General features: G+C 38.3%; 4 protein-coding genes and 1 long non-coding RNA gene across 5 annotated transcripts; 1 reads left to right on the forward strand and 4 right to left on the reverse strand.

Moving 5' to 3' along the window:
- Nucleotides 1–6,000: 6,000 nt before the first annotated feature.
- Nucleotides 6,001–7,117, reverse strand: LOC139120773 (uncharacterized). The gene is made up of 2 exons (XR_011549142.1): nt 6,568–7,117; nt 6,001–6,184 (listed from the first exon to the last, which is right to left on the reverse strand). It is a non-coding gene; the product is annotated as an uncharacterized lncRNA (long non-coding RNA).
- Nucleotides 7,118–15,556: 8,439 nt separating this feature from the next.
- Nucleotides 15,557–17,941, forward strand: LOC139120775 (uncharacterized). Its single transcript, XM_070685328.1, has 3 exons — nt 15,557–15,964; nt 16,550–16,678; nt 17,036–17,941. The coding sequence occupies exons 1-3, from the start codon at nt 15,785–15,787 to the stop codon at nt 17,339–17,341; spliced, it is 615 nt and encodes a 204-aa protein (XP_070541429.1). The 5' UTR covers nt 15,557–15,784; the 3' UTR covers nt 17,342–17,941.
- Nucleotides 17,142–26,649, reverse strand: LOC139120776 (uncharacterized). The gene is made up of 5 exons (XM_070685329.1): nt 26,484–26,649; nt 25,623–25,710; nt 24,968–25,246; nt 23,949–24,723; nt 17,142–17,273 (listed from the first exon to the last, which is right to left on the reverse strand). The coding sequence occupies exons 1-4, from the start codon at nt 26,500–26,502 to the stop codon at nt 24,510–24,512; spliced, it is 600 nt and encodes a 199-aa protein (XP_070541430.1). The 5' UTR covers nt 26,503–26,649; the 3' UTR covers nt 17,142–17,273; nt 23,949–24,509.
- Nucleotides 18,022–21,224, reverse strand: LOC139120774 (uncharacterized). Its single transcript, XM_070685327.1, has 4 exons — nt 20,219–21,224; nt 19,663–19,867; nt 19,237–19,358; nt 18,022–18,460 (listed from the first exon to the last, which is right to left on the reverse strand). The coding sequence occupies exons 1-4, from the start codon at nt 21,142–21,144 to the stop codon at nt 18,022–18,024; spliced, it is 1,692 nt and encodes a 563-aa protein (XP_070541428.1). The 5' UTR covers nt 21,145–21,224.
- LOC139120777 (uncharacterized) lies at nt 21,613–23,477 on the reverse strand. The gene is made up of 3 exons (XM_070685330.1): nt 22,637–23,477; nt 22,033–22,150; nt 21,613–21,940 (listed from the first exon to the last, which is right to left on the reverse strand). The coding sequence occupies exons 1-3, from the start codon at nt 22,819–22,821 to the stop codon at nt 21,710–21,712; spliced, it is 534 nt and encodes a 177-aa protein (XP_070541431.1). The 5' UTR covers nt 22,822–23,477; the 3' UTR covers nt 21,613–21,709.
- Nucleotides 26,650–26,887: the final 238 nt, after the last annotated feature.

The following is a 26,887-nucleotide window of genomic DNA, read 5'->3' on the forward strand; positions in this document are numbered from 1 at the left end:
TGACAAGGCTAAGAAACAAACAACTTGACAGAGGCTAAAAACAAACAACTTGGCTGGGCTTAAAAACAACTAAGGTGACTGGGCTAAACACAAACAACTTGGCCAGGCTAAAACCAAACAACTCAACAGAGGCTAAAAGCAACCAACTTAACAAAGTTAAAAACAAATAACTGCACTGGGCTAAAAACAAACAACTTGACAGAGTTAGCCTCTGTCAAGTTGTTTGTTTTTAGCCCAGTGCAATTGATGGAGGTTCAAAACAAAAAACTTGAGACCCAAGCTTAAAACAATCAACTTGAAAGGCTAAAAATAAACATCTACACTGAGGCTAACAACAAACAACTGTGGCCTTGAAAATAATTCGGAAAGGCATATTGTAATGCTGTTGGTCTGTCTAGAAAGAGTGAAACTGTTACCAAATTTAAATCCCTTGTGAATGAACTGGTGTATTCTGTTACTGTCAATGAATACAAGGCATGTTACAGAGAATTAGAAAGTTTCATACAAGAGATGGGTAATAGTGGACTTCTCCGTTGGTTGTACTGGTGGGATAAAAGACGAAGTCATGTCATGGAGGCATACAGACCTAAACGTTTGTCATGTCCTAATACTAATTTGGCAGAGGTTAGTCATGCATCAATGACACATTGTGGTGGATCTGATCTTACAATAGCAGAGGCAGCAGTGTATGACATAGCAGATTCATTTAAATATGGACAGTTGATAAAGAGTTACAATCAGGGAACAGCTAAAAGTGGTGCAGGTCCGTCATATGCTATGAAACAGAAAACAAAAGATAAGAAAGAAGAGAAAACTGTTAATGCACTAATGAGAGAGTTAAGTGAACAATTCATTGGAGGAAATGGTCCTGTGATGGCTTTGGCATCATCATTCACTGCAGATCCAAAAGCTTCACACGGGGCAGATAGAGGAAGAGTCAATGATGTTAGGCCAAAACGGAGATCAAGGGCAAATCCCAGTAAAGCATTAAACATGTCTATACAGAAGGCAAAAGAGATGATTAACTACAAAATTAGTGAGATAGAAGTAGTCTCCCCAACCCAGGCAACCTTGTGCATTTCAAACCCACAAAACACTATGTACTTTAAAAACTTCGCAGAAATGCCAACATGTACATGCCCTTCTCAGAAAATCAGAATTCAGTTAGGCAAGGTAGTGTAACCTGTAAACACCGTCTCTATATTCTAATGCAGCTAGGGTACAAGGAAACCGACAAAATTATGTTACAATTTAGCTACAATCAGAAGGAAATTAGAGATATAATAGGTAAAATTGAACACTTCAAGAGTAAACCAAACCCATCTCCTAATGTTAAGTCATTGAAATTACAAACAGCCTCTGAAACTGATGATGAAATGTATGAAATTGTCTTCCTTCATGGCATAATTAAAAAGTGTTATGGCTGTAATAAACAGTTCGCTGATAGCATAGTAGCTTGTTACAAAATTGGGGTACGGAATTTGTTCCCATTGCAGTTATCCGCATTGCATCAAATATCGCATCTATACTTAACAGGCTGAGATATTGAAAATGTAAGTCAAAGATCATCCCAAAGGGAAACAGTAGTCCCTATAGTTACTATATTCCTCCAATATCAGGTATTCATGATGTGCAAAGCTGCACCTGTAGTACATACTGACATTTTAAAGAAGAGGTCAAAGGCCATCCAAAATTTTGAAAAAGAAAACTGGTCCTGTTGCATGTTGTAGTCCATATCTTCAAAACCAGTTCTGCTAGCCTGGCTGGTTAGCCCACAATTAATACTACATGACAGGAGCAAGCCTTTTGTTTTATTACTCCTAGTACAGTATATTACCCATAATTTCTCTTGATTTGCATGCTTGAATGTTTCCTGTGCCAAACCTGTTTTCTCTTCAACACGTAATATTTTAAACTGCAAATTATCAGTTTATTATTATTTGATAAAAGTGTACAAATGACATGCAACATTTATGTTTGAATTACCGTATATCAGCACTCAAATTTCTGAGGTGCTGTACTCTGATTTTCGATGCAAAATCACTAACTGAGGTGGCCTACACCTGTTAAAGGGGAAGTTCACCAAGGATGATTTTTACATATGCGGTAGCTCTCTGGTCATTTACCCAGGAAAAACTATTTTCACCATTATAACTCACAAGATTTTTTACAAAACCGTTAAAATAGTACAGGAAATTGCCCATGTAATTTGAATCATGGAAAAAAAGCTCCAAGCTTGGAGCTTGCATAATGTGATATTGAAGGACCATCTCTAGACGGGTATGGCCCCCACATTGTCCACTCACAGTAACACAGTAGTAAACAGCAACACAAAATCTGACAGTGGACAGTTTATTAAAAGTGAATCATTTGTATGCAAGGATACTCAGTATAAACAAAAGTTATGTAAATACACACAGATTTGTTTAAGCATGGATGAGTGGACAATTCCATACCCATGGGATAATGGTCCCTTCCATATCACATTATGCAAGCTCCAAGCTTGGCGCTTTTTCCCATGATTCAAATTACATGGGCAATTTCCTGTACTATTTCTATTGTTTTTTGTAAAAAATCTTGCGAGTTATAAATGGCGAAAATAGCTTTTCCGGGGTAAGTGACCACAAAGCTAGCACATATATAAAAATCATCCTTGGTGAACTTCCCTTTAACAATATAAAGTGAAAACGTTCTTCAGAAACAAGTCTAATATCACTTTTCAGGAAAGACAGGTGCAACTGGTTTCCCTTATTTTTATTGAGATATTAGATAAGGCATTTGAAAATATGTCAGAAATTATACAAAAATTTAATGCAATGGCAGCAACCAGCACTTTGCAACCTCCAGTGCCCCAAAGAAACCTGAAAACCCGTAAGAAAATAATGGCCGACAGTGACCCACAACTTGTAAACTGTTCAGAAAGTTGTGGCCCGCAGCGACCTGCAACCTAAAAATTGGCCAGAAAGGAGTGACCCGCACTTGCCTGCAGCAACCCGCACTGGCCCGCAGCGACCCGCAACCTAAAAACTGGCCAGAAAGGAGTGGCCGGCACTGGCCCGCAGCCCGCATGACCCGCACAATAGTAACACTCTAGAGACTGTAGGATTGGTATCTTTGAATAATCAATGTAGATGAGATTTTGTTTGAATAATTTATGCCAGTGTCAAAAAAAGTCCAGAGCAAGATCTGTTTCACTGAATGGTGTAGTCAACTGGTTTTTCTTATATTTTGTTTTTAGAGTGACAATTTTGAAGTTTTTATGGTACCAGAATGTATACTGCCTATTACAACAACACTATAGTTGGGCCATTTAGCTGAAGAGAATTTATGCTGTTCAAGACAAACTTTGTGATGAGGTACGTGTTTTAAAGCTTGATTCACTTGTAACTTCTGACTAGTTTTTGATGATAAAATAGCCATTATTTAGCTGTGAGAGTGAGTAAGCATCGTGACTGTTGAAACTTGAATTCAAGTACTGACCGGAATTCACTTGTCAACAATAACAATAAAGAAATAACGGACGACGCGCTGACCATTAACGTTTATTTGTGGGCAAGGGCGAGAGGAAAGCCAAAAATTAATGGGCGAGGCTTGCCGAGCCCGTTAATTTGGCTTTCCTCGAGCCCGCGCCCACAAATAAATGTTAATGGTCAGAGCGGAGTCTGTTATTTCCATTATATTATCAGCGAACCCAAGAAAACCGTCAAAATTTCCAAAAATTTCAGGAGCGAACGACAACTGGGCCCCAGAAACTGAGCAATACGCGATGCACTGTCATGCGCGCTGTAAAAAATTGGCAAATCCGGAGATGTTTTCAGAAAAAAGTATCTCAACTTGACCTACAAGTGCTCCATTTTATTTTGTGATTGATTATGATTTACGTTTGAGCTGTAAACTTACGATACTTTGAGTTGTTATCTTATTATCCATATTCACGGGCATGTAAACAGACCATTACTGTGTATTTGTGGTCAGTCACATGGTTCAGCTCGACCAATCAAAATGCGACGGGTAGGGCATGGTACAATAATGGTCATTATACGCATACAGGCTGTGTTGATAAGCAGAATACTGGGCATTTTAGCATGCTATGGAGTTGGAACAGAATCTGCAGTTGATACCCAACATGGAATCAGTACACATATCACAGGATGCATGTTATGTAAGCTGACACTGTATGAGCACAGTGTTGGCTATTTGTCAACTGACTTATTGTGATATCCTCAAATGAATCAAGTCCCATAAAGTTATGAGAACTCTCCTCTCCCCAGGAAACGTACAGAGATGAAATACATCCGGTGAGTCATCTCATATAATGCTGTTGCAGTATTCAAAAATTAGAAATGCTGTTAACGATGCAGTTAGAGTCTTATGTTAAGTCATGGTGACTCTACATTTAAAAGTTCATTTATATTGCTGTGTTTATAGTGTTGATGCACCTCTGGCAACACAACATGATGTTAAATCATTAATTATGCATATTAGTTTTAACTTTACAAGCCACACCCATCAAAAACTTAAAAAGGTCAAGATCTCCAAGTAAATGATAATGGTATGTACTAAATAGCGTGACATTTTGGCCGCAGCGATGTAGATCACCAGTGTACCTTTCAAATGGTGCCCTAAAATGGTTTAGGGACTGTTGATCACAAAAGCTGACACATGAGAAAACAGTTTTTTCTTTTTTTGTTCTATTTTTATTTTGGGGGGTCCAAAAAACCTCAATTTATTTTATGTGTGCCAAAATTGCGATAAGGAATTGTGGTTGTCGTTCTGAAACCACTTGCAGTGAAAAGTTTGTTGGGAGGGCCCCCTTACCAAATTTTGTGTCCGGAAAGTGCCCGGAAAGCGCCCGGTAATTGCCCGGAAAGCGCCTGGTTCAGTGTCCGGAAAGCGCCCGGTGCAATCTATCATGATATGTAGCTCAATAGTCGGGAAAGCGCCCATTTATGGCACAAACCGGGCGCCCGGTTTCTGCCCGGTTTCTAGAAGTGTCCGGAAAGCGCCCGTTTTTATAATATAAACCGGGCAAAATCCGGACGCCCAGTTTGCGTCCGGAAAGTACCCGTTTATGGCACAAACCGGGCGCCCGGTTTGTGCCCGGTTTCTAGAAGTGTCCGGAAAGCGCCCGTTGATGGTACACAAACCAGGCAAAAAACGGGCGCCCGGTTTATAGAAGTGTCCGGAAAGCGCCCGTTGATGGTACACAAACCAGGGAAATAATGGGCGCCCGGTTTCTGCCCGGTTTCTAGAAGTGTCCGGAAAGCGCCCATTGATGGTACACAAACCAGGCAAAAAACGGGCGCCCGGTTTCTGCCCAGTTTACAGAAGTGCTCTCCAGAAAGTGTTCGTTTATGGCACAAACTGACCAGTGCCAGTCTCCTGCAGTTTTGGCGTAATTTTCAAAAACTCAGCAAACTCTTTGCAGCAAATTTGCAGCACACTCCTTGCAGCAAACTTGCGGCAAATTAATTTAAATGTTACTGAAAATTTGCTGCAACTCCATGCAGCAAATTATTTTGCATGTTACTGAACATTTGCTGCAAATTACACATGCAGAATTTCCTTCAAAAGTTGGTATAATTTCACAACAGTCAGCTCTGGAATAAACTTTTACCAATTTCAGTAACAGTAAGAAAACTACATACATTACAATAGACAAGAGATACTGAAAACCAAAGAAGCAACACATTTAAGTGACAGCGAAATTTTTTGTATTGTACCACAAGTTTCAAACTTTTTATCTTCTCAAAAAATATAATAAGTTAAATAAGTTCAGTTCAGATATGTACACAGAAGTTGTAAAATCACTTGTGTAGACATGGCCAATGTCAGTGACATGGTTGAGAAAGAAAACCTGACAACGTAAGGCAGACAGCAGACTGTGGACAGCATAAGATGTGTTTATCCAAACTAAGCAGTGAAATACCAGTTTCACAAGAAACAATGGTCAGCGCAAATAAAGTTATTATTTAATAAAAAGACAACTGAGAAAAAAGGTTAAATTCAAATTGTAGTACAATTTATTTTATATGCCATGTTCATTTCATGCCACATAAGTGTCTTCCAGAGATTTTCTTTTAGCTCGAGAAGTTTCATGTAACATTTACATTACTGTCAACGGCTGCGATTTGGCTTTCTGGTCTCTGAATTTCTTGTCCCTTTAGAGTACCAGCAATGCATTCTGAAAAATACAAATCGTTCAGGGAAGAGTGTAAGTCTTTACCGTGTGACCAAACATTGTAAATTTCATGAAAGAGATCAATAATTATTTAAAAACGAGACAAAAATCAAGTTGAAAAATTGAAGCAAACAAATGCATAAATATTTATGATCGAATTAATAATAATTAAAATGTCCGACAGCGGACAACTTGAACTCGCCGTATGTTGTTTACATACAGGGCGGCGACAATCTGCAAAAATCTCAGCACTTACTATTGTGAAACGAAAGCGAGTTCAGTATGAATCAGTACTCAAAGAAAATTTAACTGTAGGTAAAAATAGCAATGGTACAACGATTACAGAACATAATAGCGATGTACAGACGAACGGTACATTGACTTACATGTCATGATGTACATGATTTGTGAACGGCTCGCAGACAGACGCTGGACGATTCCCGGTTGCAGGTCTCTCCGTGCTGTGTGCACAAACTTAGAAAATATAGTCAGCATCTTCACTGCTTTTCGCGTTCACAAATTTAGAACTGCGTCTGTCCCTGGTACTGTATACACGTTTTTGCAACACTGTGATATCATTTGAATGGTGATTCCATAGAAAGATCACAAAATTGTCAACCAGATAACTCCCTGATCACAAGTACGCAGCCGATGGTACCAAAATCTAACTTCGCGCCGATCAAGCCTCATGACGATAACGTAAGTGCGATCTATAAATCATTACGCGATTGATAATGTAGTCCCGTTTTTACCTTCTCGTGTCTATTTATAGACAGAGAAGGTATTAGAGTTGAAAACCAGTATGCTGCTGTCAAGTACTTCCGTCTGTCAAGACTTCCGTCTGTCAAGATCCGTTGACGTCATGCCATTGTGATGGGTCATATCATAAACTGGTGGGGGTGTTCATGGCTCAGGTTGAGGTGTGGGAGAACGATTTTGAGCTATGACAAAATGAAAAGGGACTTAGCGGCATAGCCATAGTGTTAAGCCTTTCTCCAAGGTTTCTTAGTTGACTACAATCTATTACAGACTACTGAGCTGACGTTAGGGGTACTCACTTTGTGTTTGCTCACTCTGTGAGCGCTAGTGTTTGGTACTGAGTTGCGTGGATATCCCCTCATGGCCTAACGTGATCTTGGCCTGTTGCATAATCTGCAGAAATGATCATATGCCTCCGAGTCTGAAAACTGTCATTGTGTAAGCCTGTCGGCATTTTCCTTGCATTTTTTTCTCATTTAATTTTGCAAAATATCGGCGAGTACCTCAATATTTCAAGATAACCCTTTCTTCCCAATCGTTTCCTGGAGTTTCAGAGTCATATGAACGAAATGAGTGAAAGTTTTAGACAGGAAAATCGGACGTCGGCCATGTTCAATGTTTACAGTACAATCAGAAGTTTATGTGGAGGAATTACCGTAACCAACAAACACTATTCATGATGCCCGCCCTCTAGAGGCAGACCCTCCTATATGAAGTACCACATTTGATGCTTGTGGAAAGCTTGACCACACAATGGAGCATTTAAACTTTTAGAAAATGACAAACTGAATAAGAAGGTATTCAGAAAATGTCAAATACTGCGGAACAATGCGCAAATATTCAATATAAACAGGTTAACTGACTGGTCAGCTATAAAAAACAATGAAATGTTTATGATCAAAAGTTTTTGAGATGCGCACATTTTAACAAATACAGAAATTATTAACATTATAAATATAAGACCAAACTATTTTTCAGGGATGGACAGGTTGGAAATGAGGGGTGAGAGACAAAGGCACTCCTATTGCTGCATGTGGATGCAGCCACACCATTTCATTTACAGCATACTTATTCACTGTGTTGTGTTCAAGTTCCATATTGTACTGACTGTCATACAAGGATAACATAAGCAAATCAAATCAAATTAGAAAAGGATCAATGCTGTTGTGTGGATTTTGCTGAACATGGCTGATTTTAATATTTCGCCCTATATATTTGGTATCCAGCAAAGGCATATTTTGATGTAAAGTCAAAATTAACACTACATTGCTGACAATATATTTTACCGTTTCTGCATGAACTTTTCTTTTTTAAATTATAGTATATTAGTACTTCAAACAGATTAACAGTTATCGTGATGTCAACCCTAATTTTACATCACAAAGACTGTAATTCTGCCAATTTTTTTGTTTTTCAGTCATTTTATAAATTTTGCACTGCACAAGATGATTGAAACAAATTGCAATGTTTGAATTTGTAAACTCAAAGAATAAAAATCCTTTGGTCACATAATAAATTATTTTTTGAAAAGAAATTTACTCTTAAACACTTTTAGCATATATTCTTTACATGGTCATGTATTTCAAGGAAAATATGCCTATTAAAAACAGTAATTTCTTCACTTTCAATTTTTTTTCAATACTATGACAATTATCAGCCATGAGGTTATACAAACACAAGACCAGATAAGCGTTTTTCATCATTTTCACAGGACTCTTTGGAAAATCCATTAAAAACAGTTAAAAGTGACTTAAAATGATCACTTGGTATACATTTAATTTACAGATGCCAGGTTGTGTATTTCACATGCACTCAGGTCAGTAAGGAAGTGCGTCATTACTATTTTGGACTGTGAATTCTTATTTCTGAATTATTTAACTTTTTCCCACATTGAACTATCTTTAGGCAGTTTATACTGTAGCTTAGAATTTTTTTGATTGATGTATTTAATCATCTTTGGGTTCTTTGGGTCCATATCCCACCTCATGCCCCTACATCATCAACTATTTACCAATAACTCCATGCCAACAACCAATTACCTGACCTGGCCACACATTAGAGAAGGTACAGCGTCATTGACGTATTTTTAAACGCTTGAATTGACTCTACATCTGCACCAATCCGTTATATTTCATACTTAACATAGCATTTAATTTATTATTTTAATGAAAACGGTTATTGTAATCATAGAAAGACTAAAAAGAGAGTAAAAATTCTTTCAGCACGAAGAATTAATATCAATGCGCGAACTGAACTTGATGAACCGTGACCTGAGAGTGTAAACATGTCGACTGCTCAATGCAGGACGCGTTAGACGCTGGCGAAGTAGCGTATTGGATTTTCGTACAGCTGCTTGGGACGGAAGGTAATCCTAAACCTCAAATTTGTGCTCGGCAATAGCTGAAAACATGGACAAAAGCCTTTACCACAATTCATGTCATCAAAAGGCGAGATTTTGTTAGCGATATTGATGGGACCATGGACACAGACTGTAAGCTTACACCGTGTATAATACTATGATGGGATACATAGCTGGAGCACCTGTACCACTCTGCTTGGAGGTAGTCTATAGTAGCGGGTCCTTGCTTATACCAAACATTGAATGCATTGACATTTTACTTGTCTGTTTCTACGATGAAAAGTTCTCATCAGTCGATATTTTAGAGTCCGTGACTGCGCCCCGGACAGCCAATTTGCAATATACCCAGCAATGTTGATGGCCACACACACACTCCAAACAGTGGCGGCGCTCTCACTTCCGTTTCACTTCTGCTCCCGCTTTCACCACTGCCACTGGTGACTTTGCATAATAAAGGCGCATGAATATTAGCAATGCCATTCTTTTGTAATATGTCAGGCGAGGTCAATGATGTCATATCAAGACGTCATTGACCTAGATTTATGGGACCAACTATACCGCGGTAACACGAGTTTTGGACGCGCGCAACCGAAGTATAAACGTAAAAACCAAGACAGAAGTGCTACAAAGTGTTTGGAACTCACAAGGAGACCCCGGGAAGGAGACATTGTAGTATAACAATATCGATCCCTACAGGCTACGGGAGAGGCGACAGCGAGAGGATACCGCGTACGCATATAAATAAGACGTCGCCGTACTCTACATCTGATTTTAATCAAATTGCGGGAAAAGTATCATTTTCCTTCTCTTGACACCGATGATGAAGCGAAAAAATGACTCTGTTTAAGGGACGGCACCGTAGTCGTATGACCGTTGGATATAATTCAATGTGGTCAAACATAGACCCTCGAGGGTCTGGGTCAAATAAGCATTTTAAAATCATGTGGTATATCAGCATTTAAATTTGACATCAGGACGTGGAACACTTAGGCCTAAGGCCGATGAAGGCGAAGACAGCAACTTTGAAATGGCAAGAAAATATGTATACATAAGTATTTTGTTTTTGAGAATGTACAATAAGTAAAGTGAAAATGTCATTTTTAGAACGCGGATTTTCAAGGTAAAAATTAGGTCACCGCTCTAGTTTTAAAAATATAATTAAGGTCCCTAATTCTGTCAATAACATAACACAATGCCGAATAAGCCTATTTTCACATAATTTTTGAAACCTTTGCCTGGGGTGTATCTGAATATCTAGCATAATGAAATCTGATCTGTTTTGACTGGGCAGTGTGCCAAGTTTCATGAAAATTACAATGGAAGAATAGAGTTTTCTATCATCTGAAGTAATCCTTTGGCAGCAGACGTAATTGTTGCTCTCTTTTCTGTATCATTTTCATCTGATTGTCTTGTAACTTGAGACCACATCCATATATTTAAAGTAATATGGGAAATGTGATTTTCTATCACATGTTGCATTAAGGAATATTCGATTCTAACTTTAAGTTTCTCACATATCGCTATTGGACCAATGCCCATTATTTTAATAAAGATCTAGACAGTGTCCCTTGAAAATAACGATATCTGCGGAACTGAAGGCTCCCAAAACGTGACTGCAGGCAGTTTTATTTGAAATAGATAAAGATTAATGATGTTGTCATCATTATTTTCATATTGGAAACCCTCCTTTGATACTCAACAAATCGTACACATGTCAACCACATCACATTCCGATGACGACAGCCATACGCCTAAAGTAATGTATCGTCACTGAAATTTGCTATTTCCTCTTGTGCAAGTCGTAGCATCTCTGCTACCATGTCATTTGCCTCAATTGACACGATGTCGTTCCCTCAAGACTGTGCTACTTTTACGAGCAAGGGTGATTGCAAAATGGTCAATGTAGGCTCAGAGTTAGAGGGAAGGGAAAAAGGGCAAGCGACGCATGACATATTTCTCGAGCAAACAAAATTAGTAGCCCTCATTTTATGACTAATGAAATATTATCCTGAGCTAGTTTACATCACGAATTTCACAGTCGTCGTCAAATTTCCTTTTCCAAACTACGTTTTACATGGTCGACACTTGAAAATAGCTTGAAGTAAAACCATCCACAGAGAAACTGCAAATGACGACCGAATTCGAACGAAATAAGATGCCGCCATCAAGAAGGCTCTAGTTACATAAGATTGTATGAATCCCCAACACTTTGACATTTGTCGACATGTTGCCACTATGTCAGCAAATAACATGGCAATAAATTTAGCCCTCTGCACCCCTCGGCCAAATCCCCACCAAATCGAATGCGACAATCTAGCAACAGATTAATTTAGTATCTGGCTGAAAACAGAAATATCGCGATACCGAATACATATTATCAAAAGGAACCAGTATTCGCAACTGCGCCTGTGCGAGTTTCTTGTTTACAAACATGCATTTCGTGCACGATATCTAGATGCACCTCATCATCATAGCTGTAACATTGAAATTATACGATGTAGATTATGACAGATATGTTTTAACTTTCATCAATCACCATCGTATCTTGAATACAGTGTTTACATTGGTCGTATGAGTCCCATGCGACCTTTAAGCGCAGCTCCGACGACTATATCCCTTCAAATAACATGTCTGGATCAAATGATATACGTATTCATCCAGTTAAAACAAGACAATTGAAATAATCATCTGGCCATTTGTGTACGGCGAAAAAAGAATGGCGTGCCACAAGTCTTTGAAAGCGTGTCGTTCAGATGCACTGAAAAGAAATGAAAGTGATATTTAAGCAATAAACCTATGTCCATATGTCTAATGTCTTGTTTTGCCGCAAAATATCACGGATTATTTACCAGTAATTTAAATGAGTGTCAGAGGCAATGTGAGAGTATCATGTGATAGAGACTTTCATTTTTGCTATTTAGTAAAGTAATGATAGAAATTTAAATAAAATGAAATAAAGTTTAAATACAGCCATTCAAAATGTATTTACACAAAAGACACAAAAGTTTTTTCCTCATCAGTGAGTGCTGCTAGTTTTGAAAGTTTATATAAGAATAATTTTTTATGCTATCACCCGTAAAGTTCATTTCAATGCTGGCCATTACCTGGCAGCAGCAGTTTTCAAGATGTGATCATGTTTCATTGTACTTGCTCACTTTCAAAAGTTTAGTGTGTTGTGTGTGGTACACCTGGTACCACCACTATTTTGTGGTTCAAGATGACCCCCTTGCCTTTGTCATTTTCAATATGTTCCTTGGACCTGGTAACTTTCTTAGTTCCTTGAATGATAACGATTATTGGACCTGATTTGATGTCTATTGAAAAATGAAAGTGCCATAAGTGTTGTCTGCTTCGGTGCCACCCTTCACTCACGTTATTGTATCAGAGACATTCACCCACGAAAAGTAGGTCCAACGATTTTCGCAAATATACGACAAAAACCAACATAAAGACATCTTTTATACTTTATTCCTTTACTTTGGAATTAAATATAGCCATACAGAGCTTGACATTGTTGAAATTTGCAATCAAGTGAACTTCGTAAAAATGTGGTAAATCACCACATTTTTGCCACCGGTGGCAGTGGTGAAAGCGGGAGCAGAAGTGAAACGGAAGTGAGAGCGCCGCCACTGTTTGGAGTGTGGGCCACACAGTGATATCGCTCAGCGTTTAGCTGTAGGCCTTTGCAGGCATTTACGTTGCCGACGCACTAAGCGCCCCATGAATCCAGACTAATATTATATAGGGCTCAGCCCTTGGTGTCGTGCCAGGGGTATTAAAGATTGGCAATGTTATGTGTATTGATTCATGATAAACTGTAATTGTTACTTCATAAACGTTTATATGACAACTACCGGTATGCGCAGTTTCCCTCTGATGAAAGCAGTTCACGTATGTACACGACGTCAAACCCTGCAGCAGGGCAGGTGTAGATTTTCTGTAGCGTGTAAAGATTTTGGACAAAAATTGGCAACTTTTACAATGATAACAGCCTATTGCGTTTAAACAAGGGACGTATTATGCAATCATTATCGTTGCAATGGTACCCGCACTGCCCACCTTCCACTTGCAAGCTGAAAAACTATAGCGTTCCGTCTAAAAACTGGCATTTTTGAATCTAATTATTGACACAGGGGGCGCTCTTCTATAATTCAATCCCAGCATTCTTTGCGTATGCCCCCGTTCATATGCACGACAGTTTTCTCCCTTTATCTATATTAACGATATTTTGTATCAGCGACAAGGTGCATAATAACATTCACTGGCTAATAAAAGAGGTATATTTTATAAAAGGCATGTTATATAATAGCAATTTGTTTCGTATTTGTTTATTTACGAGTACTCAAAAAAAAAAACATGGCGGCGCCCACGAAAGAAGGGTACACTTCCGGTACTCGCATAGTATATTATGAATAAGCGCATGCGTAGTCAGTAAGCCGCTGGCGCAACTATAAATAACGTGTCTGGATCAAACCTTTCCTGTACAGGTACGGTCCAGAATATGGTCATCAAACCTGTAACATTTTATCCCATATTTTGACGTCTTGTATCGGTAAAGTTGTATGGGACACTGTGATATTTTAAAAATAAAGTTATCATTTTCGTTTATTGTCGTTGCCTAGAGTGAGTGATTAATTAACACCATTTTCTAAGTTTCTGCTCAGTGAGACCCCGAAATTGAAATTTTGAGTGCCCTTTCCGGTTTAACGTAAACACAGTCGTGACGTAAAATTACCGCTTACACAGACATCGCCAAGTTCAGTGCAGTCAAAACTTTCACCGGTCGGTCGTCACTCATTGCCAGGAACTTTCAAATATGTCAAAAATAACCGACATCGACAAACGGTCGAAGATCATTGACTTGTCGATCAAAGGGACAAGTGTTCGAGAGATCGCGCATCAACTATGTATGCCGAAGACAACCGTGCATGACATAGTAACTCACTTTCTTAAGACTGGATTCGTTCATCCTTCGAAGAATCGCGGAGCCCTACGATCAAAGTGCGTACCCGAAGTCGTGTATTTCGTGGAACATTTGAAATTCGGTAAGTCTTCAATGACTGTTTCCGAAATTCGATCTGAACTGCTCAATCAAATGTCTGCTCAGAAGAAAACCTCCCTGCACACAGGACGATTTACGACATCCTCGGCAGAGATTTAAATTATTCCTACAAGAAAATACAGAGTGTTCCGGCTGAACAGTTGACTGAAAGAAACAGAAAAATAATGCAGTACATCGATGACATTTCTCAACTTGATCCCCTCAGTGTGCATTTTTTTGATGAAGCGGGCGTCAAAAAGACATCGGGCAACAGACAGTATGGACACAGTCTGAGAGGTCAACCCGCATTTGAAGTCCAGCGATACACGTCGGACTGAACTACACGCTAAACCTCCTTCATTGTGCACGGGGCGTCGATTACTTTAATATTCTCGATGGCCCTTCGAACGGCCTTGAAATGATCCACTTTTTTTAGGAAGCGCTGGAAGTCGTTGACGAACAAGATGATCAGATTTTATGTCCGGGCGACACAGTTGTCATGGATAATTGCGGATTCCACCATGGTCGGATCGCAGAGCCATACCTACGGGAACTGTTGGGCGAGCGTGAAGTTACTTTAGTGTTTCAGCCTCCGTACAGCCCCGAGTTTAACACTTGTGAAATGTGCTTTCGATTTGTCAAAGGGTATCTCCGTAAACATGATGTCTTTGCAGTTCAGTTTACTGAAACTGCTATAATTGAAGCCGTTTCCGACATAACCCCGCTGATGTCACGCAATTTTTTTAGGCTGTGTGGATTCCCGTTTCATTGATTTACAAGTTGAAGTTCACGTGGTCGTTGTTGTCGCGTGTACTCGTGTAGACGGGAATGCCTAAATAAGAAATTGATTGATTAGTTTTCGTTCTGAGTAGTCGATATGTGAAGTAACATTGGTTTTGTTGATTGCTTCGATAAAATTTAGTTCGATTTACATTTAGATAGCGTGTAAGTTAGAAAACGTTCTCCTTTATTGCCCTTTACTTGCGGGCTTCCAACTACTGCAACTAGTGATTTCAAATAATCTAAAAAGTGCGCGAAGGCTTTCGGATGATGCCAAACAAAAAGGCGAAAGTTTTTCAACTCACTTTTACCGCCACAAATTCTGACGACCGCTTAGTGGATTTCTCGTTTGGAAGAAACCATAATGCAGGAGGTTTGGGGAGCTAACGAAACGCGTATAGCATTTCAATCTTACAATACTTTGGTCTTATAAAAATGAAAAGAAACGGTATTTGTAGAAAAGAAATACTTTATTAGCAGTGTTGTATTTTATGTAAAATTTTGTGTTATTCTTACCACTTCGAAGTTATTACCGTGAACAGCCACCCCCTGAAAGAAATGATTTGTACCAGGAGATGTGTTTACATTTCACAACTTTTGACACAGGAAATGCAGTCCGGGTCAGCTCCAAAATTGGAGACTCATTAACATAATATACCATAATATGGCAAACGAAGCTAAGCCAATCAGAGCCACTGAAGTGCGCCACCGCCGTACGGTCAAAGGTCATATTTCATCTCGCACGAGCTGGTTGATAAGTTTTCCCTCGGTTCCGTGTTTCCGTGGTGTTCGTAATTTCGTCGCACCTATTGATTACGGGAGTTGTACCTTGCTTACAGCTATGGTAAGTTACGACCATACATTGCTTCCTTTCTCACAAACTTTTATGTGTGTAAAGTACCTCACCACCACTGATCGTGTAAACACGGGGGTCAGTAGAGACCTCCAATCTCCATGCCATGGTACGGTCACGGCGTGAAACAAGCGCGCACTTTGTCTCTCTGATAGAAAAAGAGACTTCGAGAACGGAATACATGTAGTTTTTTGACGTTTTAATCACCAACTATTATGGACTAAAGCTTAACTAGTTTATCTCCCATCGTAATTTTATTTATCATATATGATGTGAAAGCCCGTTTCAGTGGTGTTTTCTAATAACGCGTATCACAAGGAAAGGCATGCGGGTTGAGGGACTGTGGTTGAACTGTGTATGTGACGTCCAAAGTGATGTTGGGTTAATAATAATGGTTTTTAAACGACTGGCAAGCTACCAATGAATGGGGGTGGGGGTGGGGGGGTTGGGGTGGACTTTGGTGCCGGACTGATGGTTTCTAATGCCAGTTATCGACAATGCAGTTACACAGCAATTTTTCATTGCCGTACGTTTTTTTACTTTGACCAAGTCGTGAGTTTGCTGTTTTGTTTTTAGGACTCTGCACACGTTGAAGTTGGACGTCGGAAGAGTTCGGGGAAAATGCCAATTGCTGATGAATATATAACTGACAGCAAGAAAAGACGTCAATTCCTGAGTAAACACAAGCAAGGCCTTAAGAGAAAGGTAAACAGGCAAATATGTTTCATGTTTTACCCTGAATGGCTTCCCTCGTGTTGTATGAAGCCTGCCATGGCTTCATTTTCAACCAATCACAAGGTCTATATGTCTAAGTTCAGTGAGGTCAGTTGGTCACCGTGTAAAATCAACATTCACAAAGTTGAAGAATGAGGACAACACACTTTTCAAAAACCGGTAAATGTAATGCTAAATTTCTTTGATAGCAAAGTTAACCGTTTGAACAGTCTATCTCTCTGAATTGCTGCCTACTTTCATACAAAGTATTAATCAGCCTTATTTACGATTTTTGCAAAATGGATAAGGAGTAGATATTTCATGTATAGCTCAAATTCTGTTTTGCAGGTGAACAAGCTGCATGTGTGTACACACTGTGAAGTGCTTTTGTACATCAAGTCATGCAAAGAAACTGTTGTGTATGGTAGTACCAATACTATCAACAAGTTCAAGAGTGGAACACTGTTGGTGGACTCTAAAAATCTGGAAGAAATTGAGAAACATGCTAGCAGTAGTGTACAACCACCAACCATTACTCCAAAGAAACCAAAATCTGCATCACCTCATATGCAGATGTTTGCATCACCTGGCACTACAAAAAAGTACGTACTCAGTAGAGACACTCATCGTCAATACAGCTTCAGTTACTTTTAGCGTATATTGGTCAGTCATGTTTAAAATGTAGTTCTTAAGCTTGTTCTGTAGTTCACTGTATTTTTATTTCTAAAATGCATGCTAGTCCATGGAAGTTTTTCTCCCATTGAGTTTGTTCGTTTTACACTTTCTTTTTTAAACTGAAGCAATTTAATTGCTGTGATTACCTTGTTCTATTTAGATTGTATTTCAATTTAATATTGTATGCTATCTTATTTGATGTTTTCTGTGCATTTTTTCCTCAATTTACACAAAAGTATTTACCACTCATTGTCAGTGAAAGGACATTTGATCATCATTTTCAGTTTTTTCCCAATATAACTCACAGTGATGTGATATTTGCATTTACCAAAAAAAAAAAAATAAATGAGACAAGATATTTTTTCTGAGAGTTTAAGAAAGATATATATTGAGAATATAGATATAAGTACACAACATTTATCTGTATTTTATATTTTTTTGAGTTATAATAAACCATTATCTTTATATCTTATAAGGCATCATGATTCCCTCCCCAAAATTTGGAGCGAAACTTTGCATAAAAGAACTTTATTTAACCCAGTCATAGAAAACAGGTGTCATGACTCTTTTTGCCCTAATCTAATTGAAGCATATTCAAACATGACTTTCACTCACAAATTGGTTACACTTATGATGCTTCTAGTTTCATTACTGTAATATTACATTTCTTCATTCTCAAATGCTTCATTCTTTGCTATGTCTTCTGCTATGTCCAAAACAGCTGCTCCTTCTGCAGCATTTAAGAAATCAATAACAGCCTCTTTCAGTGCTTTTTTCTTTATTTCCTGCATCCTAACCTCAAACTCTGCCTTTGTATTTTCATTCCTCATACTTTTTACAACTTCCTCTGCTTTCGCTATTAACTCTGCTTTTGTTCTGCTCTGAAGTGATTCACCTTTCTTTCTTTGCTCTGGTGTGACATATATCTGTACAAATTTACTTCTTATGCTTGCTTTGGATTCATTCCCAAGCACACACTGGTACAAAATAATCTCCATGTTTTTGGAACATGTACTGGTAAATGAAACAAGTTCTGGATCTAGCTCATTCCCACTAACTGATTTGTGCTGATTCTGGTCCAATGGTGTGGTCAAATACCTATGTAAAATGAAAATGTCAAATTCAAAATAAGATTAATATAATTGACAAGTAAAATTGGCAGTAAGTGTAAATAACAAATACTCTAATTCACATAATCATGTAACATGTACACACTTGGTATCTGATTTTTCCTACTCAGGCTACTTTCATGACACCTGTGTGACCCTACATCCACACATTTCTGTAGGTATGAGTTTTTTCATTTTCAAGTTACAACTCTGCAAAAGTCACCCATACAATTCAAAGCCAGAAAAAAACTCTAATGTATTTTGTCCAGTAAAAACGGGACAAAAGTTGAATGTTGTATGACACTAAATCAACAAACATACTCTGATGCAAGGTTGCTATGGGGTCGCACTGTCATGAGCAGAGCATCTCTTTTGCTGGTATGGGTTTACAATTTTTATTTCAAACTCAGCACTCTCACTCATCCTAGAACAAAATTTGATTTTTGTTTGTTACAAAGGTGTTAAAAGTTGAGTGCTTTATGATGCCACACCAACAAAGATGCCAGGATGTAAGGTCACTCAGGGGTCATGACATGCAGATTGACATAATATTCCTTCAAACTTGCACACATTCACAGAGACGGTGTTTTATCGACTTGTACATGTATACCACACAAGTCATGTGATGGCACTACACATGTTCAACATATGCATAAGTGCATGTATGAATGCATTTATTTCAATCTGTATTCACACGTTACTTGCAAAGCTGTTCACTTGAATTTGTGATTTGACCTATTACAGCTGCTCTATCAAATTAATTACCTCTCTTTGCGCAATTTTACACGCCATGCTGTAACTTCATTGTTCTTTTTCTTCCTTGATTGGTGGCTTGTTTCCCTTGTGTCATCACTGTACTGAATAAGTTCCATGGTCTTCTTTCTCAGCTGCCAAATTTAATCAAGAAATAACATTTATGGCATGAATCTGAGTGTTTTTCAATCCATATTACTGTAACAAGCCAGCTGGTTTTAAGAGGACACTCTTGACTATGAGATTAATCTAACACGATATTTACTTGATAAATATTATAAATGAAAATGAAGGACTTGCAAAGTCTTATCAAGCACTTCACATATTAAATAATGTGAGGACCAGTGATTGATGATTGATAGGGACTCTAAATGTGTAGGTGATTTTTATTTTCTACAATTTTTAAATCTGTTTGACTGGACACCTTTGAATACTTACCAAACCTAAATTGTCGAGGTTGCGGAATGTTCGCCGCCATTCACTCGCAAACATAGCCCCAACTGCCCATCTCTTTGAAGATTTATTGATTTCCTCTAAGCGGGCATCCATGTCCTCTCCATTGGTAGGATTGCCAGTAGTAGAAATACTTTCTGTCTGTTCCATAAACCTTGCCAGCTCTGGTGGCATCATTGCTCTATCCAGTCTGAGGTACAGAATGATTTCAAAAAAGTCTTTTCTTAATATATATTATGAATTTATACTAAATAAACTTAACAGGTACTTCTATTAGGGCAACCAACTTGGGCCTTGTGAAGTGTACTGCCATCGATAAGATCATCCAAACTCTCTCTGATGAAACTGATGTATTTATATTTTTTAAATTAATGAAAGTAAGACCAATGTCGTTCCAGCAACATCAATATGAATGTTGGATTTGGATACTGAAGGGGACATAATGATAACCCTACAATTCAAGATGTAAAATCTAGTTTATGTAACATGATGCCATTACATATGAAGTATAAGCTATGAGATCTCTTTTTTTAAAACTTACCTATCAAACTTATCTATCAGCTGATATTTCGAATCCCTTGACTTGCTCCACATCGGTGCAAACACTGCTGATGAAGCTTTGATTAGGTCAGCTCTATTCAAACGTACACCCATTCTGTACACAAGAATAGCACCAGCATACCGGTAAGTCTGTTCAAATAGATATGTGTAGTTTGGATTGGTAGCTGTTGCAGCAAACAGAATGAAATCGTTCACCGACATCATCTCATTAGCCTTCATCTTCTGTCTTACATATGGTACCATTAATTCCCTGATGTTTCCCTGAATAGCAACATCCAGTAGCTGCCAGGCTATGTGGTGATCACCTCCACTCATCGCATACTGTTGGGCTTTCTCACTAATAAATCCCATTTCATGTGCAAGGTCTCCCATGAAAACTTCCCAGTTCAGCGAGAAAAAATGTCTAACCATGTTCATTTCAACATGCAATTTACCAGCTGACAGCACTACCCATCCGAACTCAGTTTTCAGTCTCGGCATTGGACAGAAGGGGTGTGTCTTCTTGAAATGACTATCAAGCTTATCTTGTCCATATACACTTTCATTACAAACAGTGCATATGAATGTTTCAGAAATGATATTTCTAGCAAGCGAATATGGCAGACCATCCATTGTGATTTTGAGCCACTTTCGGGCATTTGAGCTTTCTTCCGATGCATCTTGTGACACATTTGCTGCTTTGCCTATGGCTCTTAGCACCTCAGTGACTGTTTCATAAGAGTTAGGATTAACAAAGATTGGTTCCCCACACTTTACTTTAACAGGTTCATCTGGATGTCTTGATTCCATGTGACTATAAGGTCTGCTGTCTTCCTTGACTGTAATATCAGCCTCATCTCCAGTTTGGGACACTGAAATAATATACTCCTTTGCCTGTGAATACTGGGCAGGTGGTCGTAGTAACATTGTTCCTAGTGTATGTTTTCCTAGTTAAATTGCAAAAATAAGCTGCATTATCGACCACGCATAAATTCACCATGCATTGAAATATGTAATTGTTCTTTGTGAGAAAAACTGTACATAGAATCGTTTACTTGCCCTGGAGGCAAAATTAGTTATAAAGTCTATTAAGCTTTGCATCCATGTACAATCTTGAAAGAGAGGCAGGTAAATGGCAAAGAAACAAGAATGTTTAGCACAAACATTTCATTCATGTTTTTGTTTTATTGTTTGTATTTTCACTCAGAAATTGCCCAACCATAGAATAAAAGAAGAAATAAGTTTCTTGAAACCATAACAGATTTTGCTGCAAGGTGAAACACTGCTACTATACAGGTGGTTTATATTATGCAGATTTCAGAAGACCTGTCATTTTTAGTTCTCATAGGTTTGAATGTCAGAATATGCTAGTCAGGAAATGCAATACACAAAAAAACCAACATGCACAAGGACGAAAGCCAGAGAAGTACTCTAAACCAAAAAAAATTTCATATGGTGTGCATAAAATAAAACTGTACAATATAGATACAAACTACCGACCAGTTAGTTTATTAGTTGCCTCTTTGAAGTCAGCTCTACACTCAGCATTTGGACATTTCCTGGCAGTCTTTTTCATGACAGCATCACAGGCAGGACACTTCTTTGAATGCATCATACTCTCTATCTCTGTCACTTTCTTATCAATATCATCACTAACATTGTCCCCATCTTTGCAGTGTTGTGAAACCACTTCTTCCAGTGCAATTTGTGATAATTTTTTCATCTGCAAATGTTAAAAATAGATAAAAAGGTTTATTAATTTAATTTTTTTTTTGATCCCAAGCAAACTTAAAAAAAATTATGAGGCATACTCACTTCTTTCTTTACAACAGCAAATGACTCTGCTATCACTTTCGAACCAATAATCTTATCTGCAAGTTCATTCTTCAGAGTGTCATCACCTGCTTTAACCTTATCATACTTCATCCACACCCTGTGAATAAATTAAATACTTCTGTTGAATTTCTTGTCACTTCCAAATTTTCTGACAACATAATTGCCAAATTAAAATGTTTATCAAATTCCATCAGTGATATCTTCGCTTTGGGTCTTTAATCTAATGAATGATTTAAACACATCAGTATTGTCAAAAAATCACTTTACTTTTACTATTTTATGAAAATTACAGCTATGCTTAGATTTAAGAGCAAATACTTGAAAGATTCATGTTGGTCGGACCCTGTAGAAAATAGAAATTTAAAAATAGTAAAAAACTGATGTGCAAGTCTAAACTGTGGCTTCTGGTGCATTGTCAAAAGATAGAAATAAAACTTGGGTTTCAGTTCCTTCTTACCAATTCAGTATTTTTCAGATCCCCTTCAATATCACAAAACTTTCCAAACCCCTGTCAGTTCTTCCCCACCTTTCCAGAGGTGTGTGTGAATGCAACAAAACAGTATATGGGAAAAATATAAAATACCTTGGTGATAGATTTCCTTTAGTTTGCAAAAGTCCATTTCCAAGTAACGCGTAGCAAACACTTGTGAGTATTGAAACTCTAGGTTTTCCACCTGCACGTACATCATATTGTCTTTGAATAATTTGGTCATTGTCAAACGCCACACCAATGTCCCCATGAGGAAGGCTGACTGGCTCTTGAGACATTGAACTCAACCAGTTTCTAAAAGTTCCCAGGAACCACTGGGATTCACCTTGCTGAGCAATGATACCACCATTTTGCTTCCAGTTACTGCATATATCATGATAGTCAGTAAGAATGAGAGTGGTGCAACAAAGGAAGTGCAAACCAGGTTATATAGTTGTTCCATTGCCATGGCCTTCTGTGAAACTGGTGTTGCTGTTGATGACCCTTCACAGAGACCATTGATTGCACTCTGTAGTACTTTGCTTCTGTTTCTGTAATACAAGTTTTCATCTAGCTGCAGTAGACTTGGAATTTCTCTATAGGTCTGATCAAATGTTTGAGCATCTGCAACCACAGCCCTAGATTCTGATTTGAATATGTTGTAAGTAATTTTACATTTTGTCTCATTGTCCATGGAAATTACATCACATGTGTCAGTTAGAATAGTTACGGATTGTTCTGTCTGTGTGCTGACATTTTCCTTGCTAATGCAGCATTTGTCACATATGCTCTTTTCACTCTGTACTGCAGCTTCCCCTAAACTTGTATCTGATAAGGTATAGGAGTGGTCAGGGTCAACTTTAAAACATATTTGACAGTCATCACTGTGGGAAGTAAAGACGTGCATCATTTTGTCTGTTCTAAAACGCTTCTTTTTAGACAGCCCTGCAGTCTGTCGTGTCTTCTTGGTCTTCTGATATATCAACTCCCCACAATCTCTGTATTTCTGACTGAAAATGAAATGCTTCAAAACAGCGTCTAAAATCTGTAATTACACTTCCGCACCCTCTGCACAATGTGCTCAGACATTGGATATGGAACTCTACATCTTCCTCGCCTACGGTGAAGTTTTGGAGGGGGAAAATTTGGAGGGAGGTAATGGGGGAGGAGAGAGTAAGGAAAGATGGAGAGCAAATAAGAGGAAGGATTGAAGTTAGATGAGATAATATTGTATTTGAATTTCTTACAGATGAGTCAAAGGTTTACCTTCAATAATCAGTTGCATTACTTTGTTTGTTTATCAGCATGCGAATAGATATCTGTCGAGGCAGAGAAGGGTCAGCCTTACAATACCCTCATACAGACCCAGGAGCATTACTCAAGGACCCATATACTCCATGACACACAATAAGAAGGGACACAACACACTTCAAAGTTGTTTTAAAATTTTAAAACAAGAAAATAAATATTATAAACAATTATACGTTCAAAATAAAACTCAATTATAAATATATAGTTGAAATGAGAATTCTTTGTTCATGAATATAAAAACATGCAAAGCTGGATCAAAAGAATTTCAAGTGATTATAAATGTTTAATAAGGGATGCAGTTGAACATACATGGAAATATAAACTTCAATAGACTCAACTGGAAGTTTAAAACTGTTTTAAATACAACAAAATCCTTAAACAAAAATGTGCCTTTTGTATGCCTTTTGCACCAATGTTGGCAGCCTTTTTTCTCAATAGTGTAAATGAAACATATAAAACTATAAAATTTTCTACATGAATGTAAAAACATCAACAGCTGCATGCAAAACGACACAATAGCTTAAAGGGACAGTTTTAAATATGGTATCGATGATTTGTTTAATATTTCTAGTGTTATCAGCTACAGTTTCTAGTTCTAAGAAAGAATTAAATCAAAACTACATTGAAAAATAAACTCTTGACTGAAGCTTTTCAAAACAACACAATACTTCAACGTCTACAATAATGTGCCCTCCGTACCCATGTTGGCAACAATATTCTCCAACTTTTCTCTTGTTGATAGAACATCTTTTTCATTCTTCACAGTAACCTGATAGATGCAGTGTAACACTGCACCACCACCTGGCCTGTCCTGTAGTCTTTTAGTTCCCTTCTGAAACTTTTCATGATGGCTTGGTTTTACGCTGAGTCCAACATCATCAGTGTAATGACTGAAATATAGGGGAAAATATATATGTGATTTAAATTTCCACTTACAAATTTTTACCTGAAAATAGAGTCTCCCAAACAAGGTTCCCGAGTCACATAACTATAAGCTTATGAAGTCTATTTTCAGGTCATGTCCAACATATTAAATGCTTCATACATTGCATACTTGGTACACTGAGTAAAGGGCTTTTCAAAATAATGTTCAGCATTTATTGATTGTTGATAAGACAACTTTTCAAAACTCACCACATTATCTTTGAGGCAGTGCCATTGTCAAGCAACTCCCTAAACATTCTGCATAGATTGGCTGGTACACGGCCAACTTGACGACCAGCAATATCCAAGACCTTCTGAGCAGGTTGTTTCCCTCTTTCCTTCCTTGTAATATCATTATGAAATTGTTGTGGAATGTCACATAAATGTGGCATCCACACACCAACAGCATGGATATCATGCTCATTATTTTCTTCCGCAACCAACTTCAGTGGTATGTCAGTGTGGGGACGAATCCTGAAATGGTGATATCTAGGGTAACAAATGAAAAAGAAGGAAAAAGAAAGTTACAGCTGTAATGTGCATATCAGAAAATGTTTGAAAAAACACTTCTCTGACATCTCCGAGTTATAATAGCACTGCTATCTGATATTGTGTGTGGGGGTACCTCAGCAGTGACCCCTTACTATCACAAATTAAAATGACCCATGCTGCAACATTTTTGGTGGTTCCATAGTTTGAGTTATGTACATGTTACATGTTTATAAAAAGGTGCCTTGTTAGAGTGATGGCTTTGAACAGAAGATGCATGACATTCTCTTTCATCCACCTGTCCTGTGGATACAAGAATGTTGATGTAAAAGTGTGTGAACCAACAGCCAGCAAGCAAAATATTAAACATACATACCCTTTAACCACACTTTCAATTTTTATTTCACAAACTGAAGTGGTGGGACTTGATGAAGTGGAAGCAACTGCTTCCTGAGCAACAGCCTCTGAAATTTTAAATATGAACATGGAGCAAAATTAGACATTATTTTGTCCACATAAATCATCTTGATCGAAAGATAATATATCTATTTTAGAAGAGTGAATATGGTTCTATCGATGCGTACTCCATGTTATAAAAACACGGTCACATCATAATCAAACCTGGGGACGAGTGTAAGCCCCGGCCCGGGTCACCAAAAAACATGCATAAGCCGAAGTTCCCTACCCTGCGTAATCGATGGGGCAAGTCGCTTGACTACAGAGAGGCAACACGATACATCTGCGAATCAAACACCTTTCGCCACGCCAGGAGTCGGTGGCTACGGAACTATGACAACTTTTTGACGAACATCATGTTATTTAGTGAAGCTAAGCATGGAGCTACATCGGCTAATTATATCATGGTCATTTCAAAGAGAGAGCAAACGTGTCTTCGCCAAAAAAAGTGAAATGCTCCTCTGCATGCTCTGGTGAATGTGTCAATTGTTTATAGCTTTGTCGGAACCATAGAGGTACAGCTGTAGATGCAACGTACTTTCAAAATCGCGTACCATTTTTAGTCTGCGTCAAACAACCACAACTTAGGTATCATTTTAAAGCTCTGACATCGCTCTTTCTTCTAGCAAAAGGTCATTCGCGTACCAACAAAAACAACCTTGAAAACAGTATTTCTAATAAACATGGCAAACATCTACAAAATGATTCTCGGTGCTTGAGAGAAATCGATAAGCTGGCGGTAGAAATGAATCGTAAATATCTCGACTATTTTTTCACTTACCGGACTCGTTGTTGGCCATGATGTTCTGTTGAATATGTGGATCATGTTGACAGTCGAAATTTGTCGAACTTCATTAGACAAAGGCTTAATTAGCGGCCGAAAACTGCCGAGCACACTTGGCCGGTGATTTGTGACCCTGGCGTGACCTCTGATGTAATCTGGTCGATGATTGGCTTATAGTCTGAATACATTATCATAATGAGTCTCCAATTTTGGAGCTGACCCGGACTGAAATGGTCACGCTGATAACAGCAAGAGAGACACACTTCACATCTGACCAAATGTTTCGCTAATTAATGAGCTAATTGTGTGTGTGGCACATGATATCGCTGGGTATATTGCAAATTGGCTGTCCGGGGCGCAGTCACGACGTCTGTAAGGAACAGATTTGCAGTAACAAAAGT

This window comes from Ptychodera flava, chromosome 20 (genome assembly GCF_041260155.1).
Source record: "Ptychodera flava strain L36383 chromosome 20, AS_Pfla_20210202, whole genome shotgun sequence".
Lineage (NCBI taxonomy): Eukaryota > Metazoa > Hemichordata > Enteropneusta > Ptychoderidae > Ptychodera > Ptychodera flava.